Source organism: Mus caroli, unplaced genomic scaffold (genome assembly GCF_978045245.1).
Source record: "Mus caroli unplaced genomic scaffold, Mus_caroli_1 scaffold_2, whole genome shotgun sequence".
Lineage (NCBI taxonomy): Eukaryota > Metazoa > Chordata > Mammalia > Rodentia > Muridae > Mus > Mus caroli.
The window spans coordinates 52,914,601-52,937,585 of NW_028227257.1; the positions used below are offsets into that span (position 1 = coordinate 52,914,601).

A 22,985-nucleotide genomic window follows, 5' to 3' on the forward strand; every position below is an offset into this window, starting at 1 on the left:
CTGTACTCAATCCCACAACACCCAGAAGAACCTGGACTCCCAGATACTCTAAAATTCCCAGGATCATAAGGGTGGTGGCTAGAACATCCGCTCCAACACTGGAAGTAACTGGGACCCCCGGGGATACCCTGCCAGAGTTCCAGTGCTCTTGGTGGGCTGCACACTCTCCACTCAGCCCAGTGGGTGGTTGGCTGTGGGACTCCATGGATCATAGCGGGGCGGGGGCGAGGGGGTGAGGACAAAGGGCAGTCCAAGGTCTCTGGGCCTCATGGAGGCCAGAGATAACAGGTTCTTAGTCTCGGGCATCCCAGATGCTGCTGGACATCATGGAAGAGCTGAGAACAAAGTGTAGGCCCAGGGGCAGCTGAGTCATCCCCAGAGCCGAAGAGAGGGGAGGGCAGGGAGAGAGGAGAGGGCAAGGAGAGAGGGGGCACTGGGTGGTTTCCACGTGGGCAAGAGTCCTTGGTTCGGTCTATGGCTGGAGTGCAGGAAGGCCTTCCAGTGGGAGGTCAGACACTCTTTAGGGGAAAGCCTATTCCATCATTCAAGCATAGCGGGCCTTGATGAACAGAGATGGTCTATGGTTTTAGAGCTTTATTGTGGAAAGGCACAGAGAAAGAGAGAAGGAAAAAGAGAGAGAGGCCTGCAATGGCCATGTGGAGAGAAAGGGTAAGGGAGGGGGGGGAAAGGGAGCTAGAGATGAGAGTAAGAAAGGTAAGAGCTAAAGAGAGAGGGGAGGGGCAAAACAGTCACTTTTATAGTGGGCTGGGCTATCTTGTAGTTGCAGGGTAGTTGTGGGGAGGAGCATACATGGCTACTGTCAGGTAACTGTGAGGGTAGACTCTAGCTAGAATGTCAGGAGCTTGGGACTTTGTCTGTGTGACTGATAGTCACAGAATTAGGGAGTTGGGGGCTCTGTGGTGTCAGGCACCTGTCTCTGGGAATGTGGCTCACTTTCCATCCCTTGTAGAGTTTTCTACTGGGTCTCTGGAGCAAGCTTTGCTCAACCAAAACAAGCTGTCTTTCACAGTCACATATGCACATAAATCCACTATGCACATAAATTAAAAAAAAAAAAAACATATAATCAACTCGTTAGATACTGAGACAGCACTTGACAAAATTCAACACCCCTTCATAGAAAAAGTCTTGGAAAGATCAGGACTTCAAGGCCCATACCTAAACATAATAAAAGCAATATACTGGAAACCAGTAACCAACATCAAACTAAATGGAGAGAAACTTGAAGCAATCCCACTAAAATCTAAAGTCAGGGACTAGACAAGGCTGCCTACTTTCTCCCTACCTACTCAATATAGTACTCAAAGTCCTAGCCAGAGGAATCTGACAACAAAAGGAGATCAAACGGATACAAATTAACTCAAGCAAATTAGTAGCCTTCCTCTACTCAAAGGATAAACAAGCCCCGAAAGAAATTAGGGAAATGACACCATTCACAATAGTTACAAATAATATAAAATACCTTGGTGTGTCTCTAACAAAGCAAGTGAAACATCTGTATGACAAGAACTTCAAGACTATGAAGAAAGAAATCAAAGAAGATCTCAGAGTATGGAAAGATCTCCCATGCTCATGGATTGACGGGATTAATATAGTAAAAATGGCCATCTTGCTGAAAGCAATCTACAGATTCAATGCAATTCCCATTGAATTCCAGCTCAATTCTTCACAGATGTAGGAAAAAGCAATTTTCAATTTTCAGTCGATTGGTTGCCGTTTTGTCTTATTGACAGTGTCTTTTGCCTTACAGAAGCTTTGCAATTTTATGAGGTCCCATTTGTCGATTCTTGATCTTACAGCACAAGCCATTGGTGTTCTGTTCAGGAATTTTTCCCCTATGCCCATATCTTGGAGGCTTTTCCCCACTTCCTCCTCTATAAGTTTCAGTGTCTCAGGTTTTATGTGGAGTTCTTTGATCCACTTAGACTTGAGCTTTGTACAAGGAGATAAGTATGGATCAATTTGCATTCTTCTACATGATAACAGCCAGTTGTGTTAGCACCATTTGTTGAAAATGCTGTCTTTTTTTCCACTGGATGGTTTTAGCTCCCTTGTCAAAGATCAAGTGACCATAGGTATGTGGGTCCATTTCTGGATCTTCAATTCTATTCCATTGATCGACCTGTCTATCACTGTACCAGGACCATGCAGTGCAGTAACTGGATATAAAATTAACACAAACAAATCAGTGGCCTTTCTCTAAACAAAGGATAAACAGGTCAAAAAAGAAATTAGGGAAACAACACCCTTCACAATAGTCACAAACAATATAAAATACCTTGGTGTGACTCTAAGGAAGTGAAAGATCTGTATGATAAGAACTTCAAGTCTCTGAAGAAAGAAATTAAAGAAGATCTCAGAAGATAGAAAGATCTCCCATGCTCGTGGATTGGCAGGATCAATATTGTAAAAATGGCAGATTCAATGCAATCCCCATCAAAATTCCTACTCAATTCTTCAACGAATTAGAAAGGGCAATTTGCAAATTCATCTGGAATAACAAAAAAACTAGGAGAGCAAAAACTATTCTCAATAATAAAAGAACCTCTGGTGGAATCACCATGCCTGACCTCAAGCTGTACTACAGAGCAATTGTGAAAAGATTCTTTAAGGCAAAAGACAGTGTCAATAGGACAAATCACCAACACACAGATTGGGGAAAAAAAATCTTCACTAACCCCACATCCAATAGAGGGCTAATATCCAAAATATATAAAGAACTCAAAAAACTAACCTTGAAATAACCAAGCAACCCAATTTAAAAATAGGGTACACAGCTAAACAGAGACTTCACAACAAAGGAATCTCAAATGTTCAAGAAACACTGAAAGAAATGTTCAAAGTCTTTAGTCATCAGGGAAATGTAAATCAAAATAACCCTGAGATTACCTTACACCAATCAGGGTGTCTAAAATTAAAACCTCTGGTGACAGCACATGCTGTCAAGGATATGGAGAAAGGAACACTATTCCATTGCTGGTGGAATTGCAAACTGGTACAACCACTCTGGAAATCAATCTGGAGGTTCCTCAGAAAATTGGAAATCGATATACCTGAAAACCCAGCTATAGCATTCTTGGACACATACCCAAAAGATGTTCTACCATACCACAAGGAGATTGCTCCATCATGTTCATAGCAGCCTTATCTATAATAGCCAGAAGCTGGAAACACCCAAGATGTCCCTCACCCAAGGAATGGATACAGAAAACATAGTTCACTTACACTAGGGAATGCTACTCATCTATTGAGAATGAGGACATTACGAGTTTTGCAGGCAAATGAATGGAATTAGAAAATATTACCACAGCCGGGCGGTGGTGGCACACACCTTTAATCCCAGCACTTGGGAGGAGGCAGAGGCAGGCGGATTTCTGAGTTCAAGGCCAGCCTGGTCTACAAAGTGAGGACAGCCCCGGGCTACACAGAGAAACCCTGTCTCAAAAAAAAAAAAAAAAAAAAGAAACAAAGAAACAAAGAAAATATCACCATGAGTGAGGTAGCCCAGACCTAAAAGGACATGCATGTTATGTATTCACTAATAAGTGGATATTAGCCAAAAAGTACAAAATAAAGCCGGGCGTGGTGGCGCACGCCTTTAATCCCAGCACTCAGGAGGCAGAGGCAGGTGGATTTCTGAGTTCGAGGCCAGCCTGGTCTACAAAGTGAGTTCCAGGACAGCCAGAGCTATACAGAGAAACCCTGTCTCGAAAAACCAAAAAACAAACAAACAAACAAACAAACAAACAAACAACAACAAAAAGTACAAAATACCTAGGATATAAGCTACAGAACTTAATAGTACTGCTCTTCCGAAGGTCCTGAGTTCAAATCCCAGCAACCACATGGTGCCTCACAACCATCTGTAATGAGATCTGACGCCCTCTTCTGGTGCATCTGAAGATAGCCACAGTGTACTTAGATATAGTAATGAATAAATCTTTAAAAAAAAAAAAAAGAAATTTTACAAGCAGAAAAGCTCAAGTAAGGATGCTTCAGTCTCACTTAGAAGGGGCAAAAATAATCACGGAGGCAGGGGGGTGGATCTGGGTGGGAAAGGGTACAGGGAGGAGAAAAGGGGAACAGGATAAGGTATGGGGGTGGGAGGAGACAGGAAAGAAGACCAAAGGACCAGTAAAATGAATGGAAATATGCCGCCTTAAGAGGGTGAGAGGTGGGGGACCATCTAGAAAGTACCAGAGACCTGGGAGGCTAGAGACTCTCAGGACTCAAGAAGAGTGACATTATGAAACGTCCAACAGTGGGGAAAGTCCACCTCCAGTAGATAGTCAGGGTTTCAAGTGGAGGGATGGGGTTGCCAACCAACAGTCAAAACTTCTGACCCAGAATTGTTACTCTCTAAAAGAACTGCAGAGACAAAAATGGAGAAGAGACTGAGGAAAAGACAGTCCAGTTACTGGTTCAACTTGGGATCCATCTCCTGGAAAGTCACTAAGGCCTGCCACTATTAATGATGCTATGGTGTGCTTAGAGACAGGAACCTAGTCCTCTGAGAGGACCAACCAGCAGCTGACTGAGACAGATGCAGATACAACCCAACCATTGGACCCCTATTGTTGAATTAGAAGAAGGTTGAAACAAGCCGAGGAAGAAGGCAACCCCATCGGAAGACCAGCAGTCTCAACTAACCTAGACCCCTGGGAGCTCCCAGACACTGAGCCACCAACCAGGCAGCATGAGCTGGTCTGAGGCCCCTGAACCATATATATAAGAAGACTGCCTGATCTGGGCTCAGTGGGAGAAGAGGGCCTAATCCTCTAGAGACTTGAGGTCTGGTGTGGGGGCCGGGGGGGGGGGGAAGCATCCTCTCAAAGACAGGGGAGAGGAGGAATGAGATGAGGAACTGTGGGAGGTGGAGCTGGGAGGCAGGGGCAATGACTGGACTGTTAATAAATAAAAACAATAGTAAATATTTTTTTTAAAAAGAGGAAAAAAATCCTAAAAATATATAACAGGACCATTGATTCCAAAGCTGTATGTCATGAGAAAACTCAGAATTCTCAATAGGAATATAAAGAAATAATACACACACTGGGATAATGTGACTTCTGTCCTTATAACAAAGATAACAATAATCCAGAATATGTATAATATTTGTGACAAACTGTGAGGATGGAGAGAAAAAGCCAAAAACATAAGCCTAAAAACATATTCAAGTTTTCACCTAAGAACTTAAGGAAAGTACACCAGGTAAGAATGTGAACTTGACCAACGTTACCTGTGATTGTATGGGTGTACAAATGAAACAAACACGGACATCATGTTCTTATAAAAACTACTCAAATAGTTCCCTAAGCTGCTATATTTTCGCCCCATGCTCTAGAGCTGTCTCTGTAAATGGGGTTATCAGAAAGGTGGGCTATGACTCTGCAGCGCCTCATGACCCCTCGTGGTTTTATGCAGACCCAGCCCCACTGAAGCCTATACACAAAACAATGTTGAAGACCATCTTAACGTCTGCTTCTTATCACATGGATTCTGTCACAACATGTGCAATCTGTCTAATTCACCTACCCATCACCATGCACACCTAAGAAATTCTGCAATTTAGAAATTCCTTTTGTACCCTGGAATTGAATTTCTCTGAATCACGCCATTGTGGCTGGCTGTAGTGGAAAGGTAACAGGATTCTAAACAAATATTGCTGAAGGATCATCCCTATCACCTCCTTTCTATCAATTTCGAAACTTCTTATATAATTTGTCACAGAACACTGAGTGTGGAATGCAAGGGTCAGTACTTATGGAAACCAGACCTCCAGTTTCCCAGTCTGTCTCCCTACTGTATGCACAGCAAACAACTGCCTTTGTCATCACACTGGACAGCTTTACACTGCCAGTGCTCTTAAGCCTCCCCCTCCCAGGAAATCCACACTCAGGAAGGGGAATAGGACAAGGGCTTGGGCTCAGATCACCACATTGACCAATAGAACCACAGTCTGACTCACAGTTCATCTCAGTCACAGCAGATCAAACTCTGAGAGCTCAGCAAGCATGTTCTCCTGGCTTGGGGACAGTGGCCACCACAATAACCATGGCACAGCTTATGGTCTTCCTCACAGCTTGCTGCAGATGTATCTGAGGAGAATCCTGTAAAGAATCTGCAATCCACTGATGATCCTGATTGCTAAGCCTGCCAGGGTCCCTCATTAGCTTAGAAAACCCAGCTGGGCCTCCTCTTCTGAGGATCAGAGAGCAAATGACCCTTCCATCCTAGGTGCAGACAGAGTTCTTATCTGGGAAGACCGTATTTAATAGATTTTTCTAGACGCTCAAAGCACTTATTTTCCTCTTCCAAGACACTAGAGTTCTTTGTTTGCATAGTCCATGACACATAATGTCCACTGCAGCCATCTCTACTCATAGTTGGGAAGTCGTGCAGCCAAACGTCAGTAAATTCAAATAGTAACAATAATTAAAACATGATCATCAATTTTAAAGCAAGAAGCAGTTAATGGGAAGTGAATAAAAAAAAAACAAATAAAAAAGAAAGGACATGACTGCTTGGCATAGGCAGAACAGGAACATCTGGGAGAGTCCAGAGGGTACAAATGTGGAGAGAGGAAGGAGGGGAGAAACAAGAGCCAGACCAAGATATCAGGATGGTAAGTGGTAGATTTACATCTGACAAGAGCAGGCAACCAACATGGTTGGATTACAGGAGGAATGGCAGCTGGAAGAAGGGCAGCCTAACCCCCAGGCTACAGGCCTAGGTTTGCAAACCATTCCAGGATCAGGTAGGGACTGAGGTCTGCTGAGAGAACCTGACAGGCAGGTTTGCTTTGATTTGTTAAGTAGGATCTTCAGCCATTTGTCCCAGGGCTTCACACTTAACAGCGGGGAGAAAGGAGAAGGATGATTTAATTGTACTATCAAAGGTTATTTTTAAAAGTTAAAACATGGTTTATGGTCCAGTATTCTTCAGGGACTAAACGTATGTCCTAGAGCCCATCAAGTATTACTCATATCTTTCACTCACATTGTGTATTTTAAGCCAGAGAAAAATAACATTCCTGTTAGGCACAGCCACGACAGTTTGTCTACATCTTGTGTTACTTGAACTAGCTTAAATACAGAAATTTGGTTTCTAGAAATAAGATCAGTTCCTCATCCAGATTCGTGATTGCCCTGCTCTGGGAGCCTCCTAGATGCCCAGTTGGGACTTTTACTGATTGTCTAAAACTGACTACCTGACTACTCATTGCTATTGCCAACTACTGTCAAGGCAGAAAGGCCCTCACCTTCCTTCTTCCCCTCCTTTTCTCTGCTGTGATTACACCAGATTCAAAGTTGGTCAGAGAACTCAATGCTTACACAGGTCCCTCTTTATTTGTAGTCCCCTCACCCCAATCCAGGGAGGTAGGAGGACATCCATTCACTGGTCTATATCTCTTCTCACTGACCAGTCGGAGCCCCGCATGAAAGGAGCAGCAGGACAGTCTTCCAGGCACAGGGCAGCAGAGGCAGGATCAGATGTTCACAGCAAGTCTTAACTACACAGCAGAAGGGAAGGGTGAGCTACAGGAGATGTTGCTCTAAACACACACATATAGGGAACATCTTTAGAAAATGGAATGAAATTCTTAATGAATGGGGAACATTTTATGATAAAAATAAGAGCTCAGAACAGCAATACATAAAGAAAATGAAATTTAAAAAGTAACATCAACAACTGACTGACTGTAAAAATATCAATATAATTGAAAGAGCACATAGGTATAAATGACTCTGAAAATGAGCATAGCCTACTCTGGTAGAGGGAATGACATTAACAAGATCGTGTTTGACCTTGTCCTGATGCGCAGTGATAGCTGCTGAGAACTCCAACCTGATGCACAGGCAATGGCAGGTGTATAAAATCTCTGAGCTGAATTAGCTGTGCCAATGAGGACTGCACATATCTTTTTAAGTAACTTAAATGGAAATTCAATATTAATTCGTTCCAGCTAACCTAGTCAACTTGTTCACCCACCCATAGGGTCTATTTTTATTCACATGTGTATTAGTCAGGGTTCTCTAGAGTCACAGAACTTATGGAATATCTCTATATATTAAAGAAATTTACTAGAACGACTTATAGTCTGCACTCCAACTAACCCAACAATGAGCAACTGTGAATGGGAAGTCCAAGAATCTAGTAGTTGTTCAGTCCCAAGAGGGTAGGTGTTTCAGCTGGTCTTCAGTATCAGCTGGAATACTGAAGAAGTAGAATCCAACAGATGTGCTGGCAAATAAGTCAAAGCAGAGAACAAGAAGGAAGACGAGGAGGAAGAAGAGAAGGGGACAGAGGAGGAGGAGGAAGAGGAGCCTTCCTTCTTCCATAGTCCTTATGTAGGCCTCCAACAGAAGGTGTGACCCAGATTATAGGTGTGTACCACCTTGCCCAGATTTGAAATTTACTGTAACCCTGGCTGGCCTTGAACTCAGAGGTCTTCCTCCTCTGTCTCCTGGGACTAAAGGTGTGTATGACCTTGTCTGGATCCAAGCTTTGCATGATCCCTAAGCCTCAAGATCTGGATCAAGCCAGGCGGTGGTGGCACACACCTTTAATCCCAGCACTCGGGAGGCAGAGGCAGGTGGATTTCTGAGTTCAAAGCCAGCCTGGTCTACAAAGTGAGTTCCAGGACAGTCAGGGTTATACAAAGAAACCCTGTCTCAAAAAAACAAAACAAAACAAAACAAGATCTGGATCAAAAGCTTGTGCCAGCCTTGCAGTGGTGGCACACGCCTTTAATTCCAGCACTTGGAAGGCAGAGGCAGACGGATTTCTGAGTTCCAAGCCAGCCTGGTCTACAGAGTGAGTTCCAGGACAGCCAGGGCTACAGAGAAATCCTGTCTTGAACCACTTTTCCCGTCACACACACAAAAAAGCTTGTGTCATCCCATGTCAACATCCAAGTCAGAAGCCGAAAGATCTGGATCACAAGTGTGCCCTCAATTTCTGGATTGGAGTTCATTCCAGATGTAGTCAAGTTGACTACCAGGAATAGCCACCACAACATGCATAAATTAATACATGCTGGAAAATTACAAAGACATTCACCCTGTATGAATTAAGTCCTTCTTCATAATGGTGATGCCCGCAGCTGACTCCTTTGAACTTTAGTCTGTGGTCTAGCTATTGGCTATCCTGTTTCTTCTAACAGCATACACAGTAAGCTGCTCCTCTTGTTCTGGTCTGAAGGCAGAAGGCATGCTCCACAGGCAAAACCCTTCACCTGTTGCTGAAATGAACAGTTCATTACGCGACTCAAATGAGGAATTTTAAAACACTGGTGTGGTACAATCCTTTATCTCAATAATTTAGGAGTTTTCACCCATAGGAAAACACGGTTATTGCCTGGGGAGCATGAGACTGAGATCAAAGGTGCCTGAGTCAACATATCTTGTCTTAAAAACACTTCTATAACAGAGAAGAAGATGCAGGTCTCCTAGAATTTTTGTACCTTCCCCAGGAGAAATTGCTCCATAAGTGATTACAAGATTAATTAAGAAAAAATCCCTTTAATGACAGCATGCATTCAGCTCTGGCTAATGCTTAGAGAAGAGACAGCCAAGAACAGATTTTTACATTCCACATATGCTGTCTCATGTAAGTCTCTCTTAGGTTTAGGCCCCAAAACAAGATCTGGATCAAAAGCTTGTGCCAGCCTTGCAGTGGTGGCACACGCCTTTAATTCCAGCACTTGGAAGGCAGAGGCAGACGGATTTCTGAGTTCCAAGCCAGCCTGGTCTACAGAGTGAGTTCCAGGACAGCCAGGGCTACAGAGATTTTAAACAATTTAAATATGGACTGGAGACGGCACGTCCCACAGATGGGAGATTTACACAGAAAAAGATATAGCCAGAATTAAGTATACCAGTGCACTGAAACAGCAGGCCACTCTTTGGTGATGGGGTCCTGAGTTTGAGGTGGCGGAAGATGAGAAGGTTGGAAAAGTAGAAGAAAGCAGTGGTGGCAAACGCCTTTAATCTCAGTACTTGGGAGGCACAGGCAGACAGATTTCTGAGTTCAAGGCCAGCCTGGTCTACAGAGTGAGTTCCAGGACAGCCAGGGCTACACAGAGAAACCCTGCCTGGATAAATAAATAAATAAAATAAAAAAACGGAAGGAAGTATCAAAGCTGTGATGGGGGTGTCTTGGATAGGCTGTCTTATGTGACACAAGCTTCTGAAGAACAGCATCTTGTATACTTCTTACAGGGGAAAATGGAACAAGATCGGAGACTTCTATGAAGTCAGCACAAACTACTATACAGTGAGAAAACCACGGGAAGGATCTAATTTTAAAAAGCTGGAAAAACAGGAAGAGAGAACCTCTCAAAAACATTACTAACCCAGCCCACACTGGACTCGGGACTGATAATCACAGCCGTATGTGGTGGGATCTCAGGATCTGAAGCAAGCCAACCCCAAAGGTCCTGGCCCCAGACCACCACCCGCTCTCCCAAGCACCGCACCGTCCTTGCTTTAGAGAAGGAGCTCTATTTTATTCCCAGCACTTCAGGGCCTTAGGGGAAGCTCCCAGGGCCTAAGCCCCAGGCTGTTACTGGCTCTGGAGACCTAGAAGGAGCTGTTCTATGCCTTGTTTGACCAGGCCAGTCCTCACCAAAACAGTGTTTTTCCTTTTCAAAGAGTTGTCACCAGATGTAGTCTTGCCCATGTGGCAAAACGATGCTTTTCTCAAGAAGAAAACCAGACCTTTATGGCACACCAGGCCTTAAAGTTGGTTGTGGCCCTATTTTGCCCCTTGGAGCCACTTGTTAGAGGCCTGCTCTTTGAAGTCAGGATGGGGCTAGTTCATGATTGTAAACCAGAGTTGTCTCCTACCCTATGGTTTGTGGACAAATGTCTGGACAGTCCTGGTAAACTACCACCTGTACACTAGCATCCTATTCTCCAATCGGCCTTTCTAGCATAGCACATACCTGTGTGGAGTTTTAGGGGCAGTCCTCCCTCACCTACATTCGACTTGCCGTCACTACAAGCATTAGTCGATCCTTTACATCAATTTTACTCTTCTACATCACAGCTTAATATTTGAGTGCTATCTGACACATGAGATGCCTTTTACAGCCTCCACAAAATTAACTCGAAATGGATCTTATACCTACCTGTAAAATGCCCAAATGCTAAGGGCAAAACTTACTGAAGAAGCTATAGAAACTAGGGCTCTCCGAGTTTGGCATCCTGCCAAGGGTATTTCTACACAGAAGCCCTTTCCTCAGATGCTTTGTGTAGATGCAGCCACCCTAATGAGGTTATTCCGAGCCCACAGCCGGGTCCAGAGAGAGAAAAGGACCACAGGGAACCTCACAAGTCACAGCTTCTGTCAGGCTGCTGTTTACTACTGAGCCCAGGGACGACCCAGCACTCCAGCCCCCTAGGCTCAGCCGCCTGCTCCTCCCCTTTGTGGGAGACCGCCCTGCACTTAACAAGTCGGAACTTCTGGGCTTGCCTGAGCTCCCCGCACCCAGGAGCGGCACACAGAACACATCAACAGAAACATTCAAGACTGCCAGTTTTAAAAGAGGAACTTGAAAGATCGTACCCGGAAGAGCCCGCCTTCTCTTTTGAGTGGCAGATCCGGCTGGATGTCCTGATTGGCTAGTGAATCTGGAGTGACATACACACCACCCATAGGATTAGAGTGTGCTGAAGGGACACAGCGGAGTAATTCCAGGCACAGGTTGTCAGTCTGAGACCAGTCCTTTTCCGGATCTGTAGAAATTTGCATTTCAGTACCACCTGTGTCTTTCTTCCAATTGCTTGCCGGTCTTTTCCCCCCCACCCTGGTCAGGGGAAGACCCACAACTCCAATTTGCTCTTGCTGAGTTACCCACTTCTCTCCACTGTGGGCCACATTGCAAATTTGGAGCTTTCCAGAGCTCCAGTCACAACACTCAGTAGGCACTTCCGCTTCTTCCTTTTGGAATCATTGAGACTTTACTTAGGGAATGTGGATACGTTCACAAATAGGTTTGCCTACCCCTATGGATGCTATGTTAAATCCTCTTCTATACTTGATCACAAGGTAAAAGCAGAGATTTTTAAGGGCATTCTTAGCTCAAAGTCATGCAGAAATATATGTAGATTATAAAAGTGATGGACAGAAATGCTTCTAGAATGTTCATCTTCTATTACAAAATCTTAGCTAACCATCAAGTAAATGACGCTGTAAAAGTAGATGGCTAAGGAGCTGTTAATCATCTGTGATCTAACCAATAAATGTATCAAAATATATAGATACAAAAATGTATCAATGTATAGAAAGAACAGAGAACACTAATGCAGAGGACCAACCTCACCTAGGTCTGGGTTCCTAAGAGAAGGGGTGTTCGAGAGCAACAGGGAAACAAGCAACTTGAACTCAAATCATGGGTCCAAGCTGCTGGCTTATGTTCTGCTGAGATAGCATTCCAGATGAGATGCCTTCCCAGACTGCTTTCTCTGTGTCTGTGTGTTCTGCTCTGCTCTAGACAGATTTTACTTTCTATTCTAAAACCTCTGTGGTTGAGACAGCTAGCTTTCTGAGTGAGACAGCTCTCTCTGCTAGTAAAACCTCTAAAAGCTCTCTGGATAGCTCCTCAGTATTCTGACCAAAGTCAGAAAAACTGATCGAAAAAATTCTTGGTTTTTCCAACCAAGTCAAAAATACTGTTAGAAAAATTCTAAAAGTAATTCTTGGGTTATCAAAATCAGAAAGGAAAAAAAATCTGCTGTGTTCACTCTTCACATAGCCTTCTCTGGATAACTGCTAGAAAACATTTTAACAGAGCTGTGTCACCTCTCTAAGTAATTCTTGGGATTTCTAACCTCAGACATTAGAATGTTAGAAAAAAAAAAATCTTGAAGAGCTGTGTTGGCTTTCCAGAGATATCCAGATAGCTCAGCTCTCATTACAGAAAAAACACTTTAAAAAGTACTGCAGTATCTTCCTGCTAGCTCATCATATGCAGATCAAAAGCCTGTTTTTTTTTTAAATTACATATGAATTTGGTTATTTATTCCAGGATCCCTTTTGATTATCCTATGAATCATCAGCCCATAACCCCAGCTCCTTGATACTTAGGAGACAGCAGGTACATTTTATTTATTTATTTTAACAATGTAAAAGAATTCAGAAATCTTGCTTACCTCTGTTATGTAGCTGGGTGGGAGTGTGCTGGGGGGACACAGAGTAGTTGCAAGCAGTGGGATGTTTCTATGAGGCTTCCTGGGCTGTCCCAGGAGGTATTTGGAAGACTCTGCTGCTGAGAGTGACTTGAACTGTGCAGACCTGGCCCAAGACGTTTCAGTGTAGAAGAACTTCAGTATCTGGCCTAGAGACTGTTTTTGGTGAAGAAGATGTTGCTTTATGCCCTTGTCTGAAGAGTGTACCTGAGACTAAGGTAAAGAGATTTATATTAATTGCATTGACAAAAGAAGTCTTAAAAAAAAATCCCAGCAGAGACCTTGTTCTCTTGTTTTGTCTTATGAAGAGTGTTTTAATGAAAAGGAGCAAGCAGAGAAAGGAAAAATATAAAATGTATGTTTTAAGTAATAATGGGGCACCAGGAAGTAAAATGAAGCTGAATCAAATGAACAAGGAGATAAACAAAATATGGGGGGGTGGTAGCTTTGGGGCAAGATCCCAACCAACAAAGCTTAGATCCACGAATGATGGAACATGCCTTTAATTTCAGGAGACAGAGACAAGAAGATCTCTGAGTTCAAGGCCAGCCTTGTGCAGAGCAAGTTCCAAGTACAGAAAAGCTTAAGTTCAGGTGTGGTGGTACAAGCCTTTGATCCCAGAATTCAAAAGAGAGAGCCATACAGATCTCTTAGTTCCATCCAGGTCAATCTACAGAGCAAGTTCCAGGACAGCCAAGGTTAGGCAATGAAGGAGTTGGAAAACAGAAAGATGGTAATAATGTAATAGAATAAGGAGTGCATGTTCCAGCTCAAACAAGCAGCAGAACTAAGCAGCTTCAGCTATGAGGCTCTGGCTTTAGAATAGAAATATAGAAGCTACTACTGGGACAATTGATGCTAGTTATCCTGAGCTAAGAAATTAGTCATGGTTAAGAAGAGCCTAGCATCACCGAGGTAATATCTGGAAAGTGTTTTCTAAGAGCACAATGAAGCTATGTTCCAGAGATAGCCAATATTGTACCTTGCACTTCAGTTGGATTTGGTAATGTTTAAGAATCAACCAGGTGTTAGTGGTTTTGATGGTATGAAGACGTCATGGAGAGCAACTGAGGCTTGGGACTGTGAGAGACCCAGGAAGGCCATTGATTGGTGAAGGTGCAGTTGACAGCCTACAATTGAAGGGTCATGCGAAGAAGTTAAGGTTTGACACCATGAAGAGAGCCCATGAAAGGATTTTGGTGATTCCTAGTTGCAGCAGAAGACCACAGTGTATTGGAGATGCCAGCACCATAGGATGGTCACCAAGAACAGCAGCAGCAGTGAAGTAGAGTCAAGTGCTACAGAGAGCAGAGCTGGAGATATGACCCAAGTGAGGAGCAGGGAAGATCATGTGTGGATCCCAGATATTAAAACAAGAAGCTGCAACCTTAGAGTTGCCTTGGATACCCAAAGATGTTAGAGATGCTAGAGCCATGGAATATCTGCTGAAGAAAGCTGCAAACAGAGTGGAAACAGCCAAGGAGAAATGTTTGTTCCAGTCAACAAAGATAAAAAGGACTTAGAGATCTGAAGACCACTTTGACATCAGACATGGAGATGCAGAGTTTGGAGTTTGCCCAACTGGTTTCCTGTCATGCTTTGGGGATTACAATTAAGTGATTGGATGAATCTCAGAAGAGACTTTGATCTTTGGAATTTTAACTTTTTTTGTTTTTGTTTTTGTTTTTTGAGACAGGGTTTCTCTGTATAGCTCTGGCTGTCCTGGAACTCACTTTGTAGACCAGGCTGGCCTCAAACTCAGAAATCCGCCTGCCTCTGCCTCCCGAGTGCTGGGATTAAAGGCGTGCGCCACCACGCCTGGCAAATTTTAACATTTTTGAGACTACTATAAACTACGGGGAGTTTGTAATGTATTTTTAAAAATTATACTATGGCTAAGTGTGGCCCCCATAGACATGTATGTTTGAACAAACCTATAGGGACCAGTTACTGGAATGTGGTTGTTTGAATATGATTGGTTCAGGGAGTGGCACTATTAGGAGGTATGGCTGTAGGGGTGGGCATTAGGTCCCTCCTAGTAACCAGTTGGGAGCCAGTGTCCTCCTTGCAACCTTCTGATAAAGATGTAGAACTCTCAGATCCTCCTGCACAATGTCTCCATAGAAGCTACAATTCTAGCCTTGATGATAATGGACTAAGCTTCTGCACCTGTAAGCCAGCCCCAATTAAATGTTGTCCTTATGAGAGTTTCCTTGGTCACAGTGTCTGCTTATAGCAGTAACGCCCTAAAACATAGGCAAAACATTCATATAAATAAAGTAGTGTCTAAAATGTGTGTGTGTATGAGAGAGAGAGAGAGATAGAGATAGAGAGATAGAGAGAGAGAGAGAGAGAGAGAGAGAGAGAGAGAGAGAGAGAGAGAGAGAGAGAGAGAATATAAACCTTATTGTCCAAGCTGGACATAGTAGTGCATTTCTTCAATCCCAGCACTCAGACCACAGAGGCAGGAAGATCACTTTAAGTGTTTTAGGAAAGTCCATGCTACATAGTCCACACACATACACACACAGGAAAAGAAGAACAAAATTTATAACACAGATAAAAGAAGCACTAGAAAGCTGGAACAATACAATCACTCTGAACATCATATCAGTTATTTAGAACATACAATCATTTTCAAAAATTAATATTGCCAAGCATGATAGCATGATCCCAGCACTTCAGAGGCAAATATATATCTATGAATAATTTGAGGCCACACTGTTCTACAGAGTCACTTCCATAGTATAACATGGTGGGACAGACATATGTTTCCTATAATGTGTGTGTGGCATTGCCATCGAAGGAAATTACAAAAAAGAAAAAGAAAGAAAGAAAGAAAGAAAGAGAAAAAAAAGAAAAAACATGAACATAATAAAAATTCTGAATGGAGGTATTAGCAGCAGCTAGTTGGGATATGATCATTAAATCTTAGGAAGAACTATTTTTCACAGGGAGCCATAATTCAAGTTGAAAGCCCTTTCTCCATTTGGAAAATTTAACACTGTCTCTTATCAGTGATCTCCTTATTGCAAAGAAAGAAACTCTTATTTCTGCTTAGGAGTCCATTAAGGGTAGTTTATTTTATTGTCCTCTTTGTCACACTTCTTGAAGTCATTACCCTTTCTGAATCTTCTCTTCAGACTGAGACTTCATTGAGGTAACCGTATCATCTCCTAGGTCTCAGGTAATGAAATTCGTTTGTTCTTCTGTCTTTAACCATGATTTCTCTGCCTTTTGAAGAGTCTTCATGTTAGTTTTATCATTGAAAATAAAATCTGAAACGAATGTTTTTTGGTTTTTTTAACATCCTTTCTTTTATAAGAGATGCGTTGGTTGTCTCTTCACAGCAAAAGAACAGTGACAAAGATATCATTTTAATATGGGTTTTTGTGGGAGTGTGTGATGTTTTGTGTGTATTAAATTTTAACCAGGATAAGTATTGAAATTCATATGTGAAATTCCAAGTGGTAGCATATACTTTTCTAGGAAGAGCTACGGCCAAGAAAAGAGGTTCTCATTTTCCAACATTATTAGAATGTGTTTGTTAATTTGTACTAGAAATCATTATTCTTCTTTCTAAGTGGTTCAAGGAAGGTTTAAAAAAAATAGTTGCTATCAGCACATTCAAATAGGATGTCAAGGGGCTGGAGAAGGGTCTCGGTGGTTAAGAGTACTGGCTGCTCTTTTAGAGGTCCCAGATTTGAGACCCAGTATTCACAGGACACACATCCATGTGTGACTCCAGTTCCTTGGGGATCAATCCTACTTTTCTGGCCTCTACAAGCATCAGGCATGCATGGGATGCATAGATGTACATGCAGTCAAAACTGCCATACACAAAAAGTATTAAATAAAACAAATCCTCTCTCTCAAAAGTTGAATTGGTCAGGCTATTTTTATTTCTTTATTTTTAAACAATAACTGAATAAATAAATATGTAAATAAATAAATAAGTGAAATGGGTTGGTGTCAGAGGAGTAAGGCTGGTGGTAGAAAAAATAATGTGAATTTGTGGCTGTTTATGCCTTTGAACAATGTTTTTAGGAGAGGGTGAAGGTGGAAAACTGTGCTGTAGATGATGTTGAATGCTGAAAGACTGAGAGGCCATTCTTGTTGAAAACTGAATGCATGGTGCTAGAATCACTGTGTCTGTTGGGTAAACATATGCACATGAATGAAAGTGTCCATGAAGGACAAAAACTAATGGGAAGTGTTTACCCTGAAGCTACTGTGACATGCAGGTTTAACCTATCTCTTGTCTGTGTTGGGAACTGAATTCTGGTTCTCAGAAAGGGCAATGTTTGCATTTACTCAGTGAGCCATCACTCCAGCCCCATCACCTACTTTCTTTTGTCTCCCAAAACTACCTGCCCAAGGTGCCACTGTACAGAATGGGTTAAGTTCTTTCACATCAGTCAGGAGAATCTCACATGGGTTAGACTAAAGACCAATCTTATGGATGCATATTCTCAAGGTTTTCTTTTCACAACTGCCTCTAGCTCAGATCAAGTGAAAAAAAAAATCTACCATGAACCACAACATACATATCATACACATATGAATAAGTAAGGTTATATAAACTAGCATTTGATTTTTAATGCTTTATGTTGATCAAATATCAGTAAATGCATGTTAACATTTGTTCTAACCCGTAGATTGGAAATGAATTATTTCTTTTATGTATTCATATTTAAAAAGGCGAAGTCAAGATGTATTCCTCCAAGAGAACATCATATTTGCAGATAAAGTTCTATTATTGTCAAAAATATTTGGAATAAGTTTCTTTTCTAAAGATAAAATGACTGGAGATAAATTAACCACCTGTAGTAGCACCCAAAATGCATGCAAGATTGCTATGTATATAATAAATGGGCTGCCATAAGACATATCTTCTCCAAACTAACTGTAAATAATAACACCACATGTCTGGGCTAAAGCAAAGGGGGGTGATGGGTTTAGGTCATGGGGTGATGCTCTATGAACTAGGATCTGTGATGATGCCCATATAAGGTAAAAAAACTGAGCCCTTGTTGGGTACTCCTGGGTGAGTAATGAGAAAGGCAGTGGTGGCCCAGCATATTCTCCTTGAGGGTGGGGTTGGGAAAGGAGAACAAAAAGGTTTCTTAGCTTGTGCAGGGAATAAGTAGGGGTTTCAAGCACACAAAATCACCTAAGTCCTGTGTAGTCCAGGGAATTGCATCGTGATCTCAAGGTGCTGTAGAAGGAGCAACAGAGTTGGCATTTGCCCTCCTAGAATTGGCCTTGCTTTGGTCTGATTCCTTGCTATGCTCTGATTCTTCTTTGGGAGTATGGCACTTTATGAGAGATATAGTGCAGAATGTAAAATAATAGAATTATTATGGCCCTAGAGAGCACTGTAATTTTTGAACTGCTTGAGAGGTCTTCCTGGGGATATAAGCTATGAGCAAAATAAATAAATAAATAAATAAAAATAAAGTTGTTAAAGGTTTGCTTTATCCACTGTGTGTGTGTGTATGTGTGTGTGAGAGAGAGAGAGAGAGAGAAAGAGAGAGAGACACACACACAGAGAGAGAGAGAGAGAGAGAGAGAGATATTTTTTTTTCCATTTTAGCTGGACCCAGAGAGCATTTCTTGGCACCAGAGAATTAATATGTTTTTCCCTCAGAGAATTGTCGACTGAGTGATTAATTGCCGACTCGATGCCCATTCTCAGTTTACCTCACGTGTTGAAAGTGGCCTTCTATAGTAGGAATGATCCCAAGATTGACCAGCCAAGACTGCCAAGAAGAACTCACCCTGCTAAGAACATTCTTCTTTACTTCTAACCAGACCAATATCAATTCACTTGGAAGCCCCCTCTTCTGTAGTAGATTATCATGCTAGGAATGATGCTCCAAAGACACAGGATTAAATATATACAACTACTTAAAGAGTCAATGTGTGTTATTCATTATAGTGTACTTAGTGAATCAAGACAGCTGGGGTACTAGATGAAAACCTGTCTGAAATTAAGGAAACCAATCAAAATTATATTCACTCTTTTTTCTTTTCTCTTCTTTTCTCTTCTTTTCTTTTCTTTTCTTTTCTTTTCTTCCTTTCCTTTTCCTTTTTATTAAATTATTTTATTTATTTACATTCCAAAAGTACCCCCTTATTTGTCCCTTTTCCCTGAGTTCTTGACCCCATCCCCCTTCCCCCACCCCTCAGAGAGTGTGCCTTCATAACCACCCACCTCAAACTCACCCCCCACCAACACCTCTCTTCCCTGAGGCATCAAGTTTCCACGGGATTAAGCACATCCTCTCACACTGAGGCCAGACAAAACAGACCTTTGCTACACATGTGCCCTGGGCCCCTGAGCAGCCCTGCTCTCTTGGGTTTTTGGCTCAGTTTCTAGGAGTTCTGAGGAGTCCAGGCTAGTTGACACTGTCATTCTTCCTGTGGGGTTGCAATCCCCCTCAGCTCCTTCAGTCCTTTCCCTAACTCTTCTACATGGTTCCCCAACCTCATTCCAATGGTGGTCTGTAAGTATCTGCATTTGACTCAAGTCGGTTTCTTGTAGAGACTCTCAGAGGACAGCCACGCCAGGCTCCTGTCTGCAAGCACAATATGACATCAGCTATAGGTTCTGGGTTTGGTCTGCAGGCATGGGATGGATCAAAGGTGGCCTGGTCACTGGGTGGCCTTTTCTTCAGTCTCTGCTTCATTTTTGTCCCTGCATTTCCTTTAGACAGGAACAATTCTAGGTTAAAATTTTTGAAGATAGGTGGGTGGCCCCATCCCTCAACTTGGGACAAAGTCTATCTACTGGAGGTAGTCTCTTCAGGTTCCATCTCCCCACTGTAGAGCATTTATGCTAATGACATCCCCTTGAATCCTGGTAGCCTTTCACACCCCAGATCTCTGGGACTTTCTAGAGGTTTCCCACACTCACACCCTACCTCCCACTGCATCATATTTTGATTCATTCTCCTGGACCTTTGGACATCTCTCCTGTCTGCCCCATACATGATCCTGTCCACCTTTTCCCTCCCTCCTTGCCCCTCCCCTCTCCCATCCAGGTCCCTCCCTGTCTCGGCCTCCCATGGTTATTTTATTCCAGCTTCTAAGTGGGTTTGAAATATCTACACTTGTGCCTTCATTCTTGTTAAGCTTCATACAGTCTGTGAGTTGCATCACAGGTATTCTGAACTTTTCAGCTAATATCCAGTTATCATTGAGGACATATGATGTCGTTTTGGGTCTAGGTTACCTCACTCAGGATGATATTTTCTAGTTACAGCCATTTGGCTGTAAAATTTATGATGTCTTCACTATTAATAACTGAATAGTATTCTATTGTGTAAATGAACCACATTTTCTGTATCCATTCTTCAGTTGAGGGACATCTGGGTTGTTTTCGGCTTCTGCCTATTACAAACAAGGCTGCTATAAACATAGTGGAGCACATGTCCTTGTGGTAAGGTAGAGCAACTTTTGAGTATATTACCAGAAGTAGTATAGATTGTTCTTTAGGTAGAACTATTTTCAATTTTCTGAGAAACCACCAGATCATTATCCAGGGTGGTGGTACCTGTTTGCAATCCCACCAGCACTGGTGGGGTGTTTCTCTTTCTCCACATCTTCACCAGCATGTTTCTTGATCTTAGCCATTCTGATTAGTGTAAGGTGCAATTTCATGGTCGTTTTGATTTTCATTTCCCTGATGACTAAAGACTTTGAATGTTTCTTTCAGTGCTTCTTGGACATTTGAGATAACTCTGTTGTGAATTCCCTGTTTAACTCTGTACCCCATAGTTTAAGTGGGTTATTTGGTTTTTTGGAGGTTAACTTCTTGAGTTATTTGTATATTTTGTATATTAGTCCTCTACCAGATGTTGGGTTAGTGAAGATCTTTCTTGAATCTGTAAGTTGCCATATTAACCTAATAACAGTGTCCTTTGCCTTACAGAAACTTTTTAGTTTCATAAGGTCACATTTGTCAATTGTTGATCTTAGATCCTGAGTCATTTGTTCTGTTCAGGAAATTTTCTACTGTGCCAATGAATTTGAGGCTATTTCCCACTTTCTCTTCTATTAGATTCTATGTATCTGATTTTATGTTGAGGTCCTTGATCCACTTGGACTTGACCTTTGCATAAGGAGATAAATATGGATGGATCAATTTGCATTATTCTGAATGCAGAATGCCAGTTAGACCAACACCATTTGTTGAAGATCCTTTCTTCTTTCCACTGTGTGGTTTTGGCTTCTTTGTCAAAGATCAAGTGTCCATAGGTGTGTGGGGGTTTTTTTCTGGGTCTTCAATTCTCTTCCATTGATTGACCATGCAGTTTTTATTACTATTGCCCTGTAGTACAGCTTGAGGTCACAGACGGTGATTCCTCCAGAAGTTCTTTTATTGTTGAGAATTGATTTGGCTATCCCGGTTTTTTTGTTTGTTTGTTTTTGTTTTTCCATATGAAGTTGAGAATTGCTCTTTCCATGTCTATGAAGAATTGTGTTGGAATTTTGATGGGGATTGAATTGAATCTATAGGTTACTCTTGGTAGGATGTCTATTTCTACTATGTTAATCCCATCAATCCATGAGCATGGGAGATCTTTTCATTTTCTGAGGTCGTTTTTGATTTCTTTGTTGAGAGACTTGAAGTCCTTATCATACAGATTTTCACCTTCTTAGCTAGAGTTACACCAAGATATTTTATATTATTGGTGACTACTGTGAGGTATGTTGTTTCCTTGTTTTCTTTCTCAGACTATTTTATTCTTTATGTAGAGGAAGGATACTGATTTGTTTTGTTTAAGTTGATTCTATATCCAGAGTAATTCAGGAGAAGAGAAACCAGATTGAATCACTCAGCTTGGAGAGGAATTTGAATCTGAAGAGCTAAGTTGAACCAGTCATCAAGAGATAAGAAAGAAGAAAGGAGCCGGGTGGGGATCTTTGAGGTTAGACTAAAACCATTGATCATAAGTTATAGTGTGGTGGGTCACAATGTAGTTGACTAAAAAAAAACAATCTCCCAGATATAATGATATATTTAAATGCATGCATCTTATTGGTTGCTTTCTTAGAGATGCTTACAGAAGGTCTACTACTAGGAGGAGTCTTAGTGGGGGATGGGATTTCACTGGAGATGGGATTTCAGTGTCTATAGCCTTACCACATTCCCAGCAGTTTGTGTCTACTTTCTTGTGGTTGAAACTGATCAGATAGTTTCCTTGTCATGCTGACATGCCTTCACTACCATTACAGACTACCCCTAAATAAACTAAGATACAGTAAAACAAATTGAATTTCACTGCTAAGCCAGTTTCCCCACCTTATGCTTCCTTGAATTTATTTATTTTTATTTATTTATTTAGTTAGTTAGTTAGTTAGTTTTGCTTTGTTTTGTTCTTCTGTTTTGTTTCTTTTGTATTGTTTTCAAGACAAGGCTTTTCTGGATAGCCCATGTTGTCTTAAAAAATATGTCTAAATATCAAGTGGCCTTGAACTCAGAAATCCTTCTGCTTCCCAAATGTTCGGATTAAAGTTATGCTCTAAAGATCACATAGGGGAGGAGGTGTGGGATGTGGAGCAGTCAGAAGGTGGATGGGGGGGGGCAGGGAATGGAATATGGAGTGTAAAAAATGAATTAAAAATTAAATTAAATTAAAAAGAAAAATGAAAAAAATGATCACATAAAGGAAATATATAGTAGTGTCTTAGTCAGGGTTTTACTGCTATGAACAGAAACTATGACCAAGGCAACTCTTTTTTTTAATGTTTTTTTATTAGATA

General features: G+C 41.8%; 1 protein-coding gene across 1 annotated transcript in view; it reads right to left on the reverse strand.

Annotated features, from left to right (window-relative positions):
- The window catches only part of LOC110290239 (uncharacterized), a 45,488-nt gene that overhangs the window by 9,520 nt on the left and 12,983 nt on the right, over positions 1 to 22,985 (reverse strand). The window contains 1 exon segment of the mRNA XM_021156738.2: positions 11,318 to 11,556. Within this exon segment, the coding sequence (XP_021012397.2) occupies positions 11,318 to 11,556 (239 nt within the window).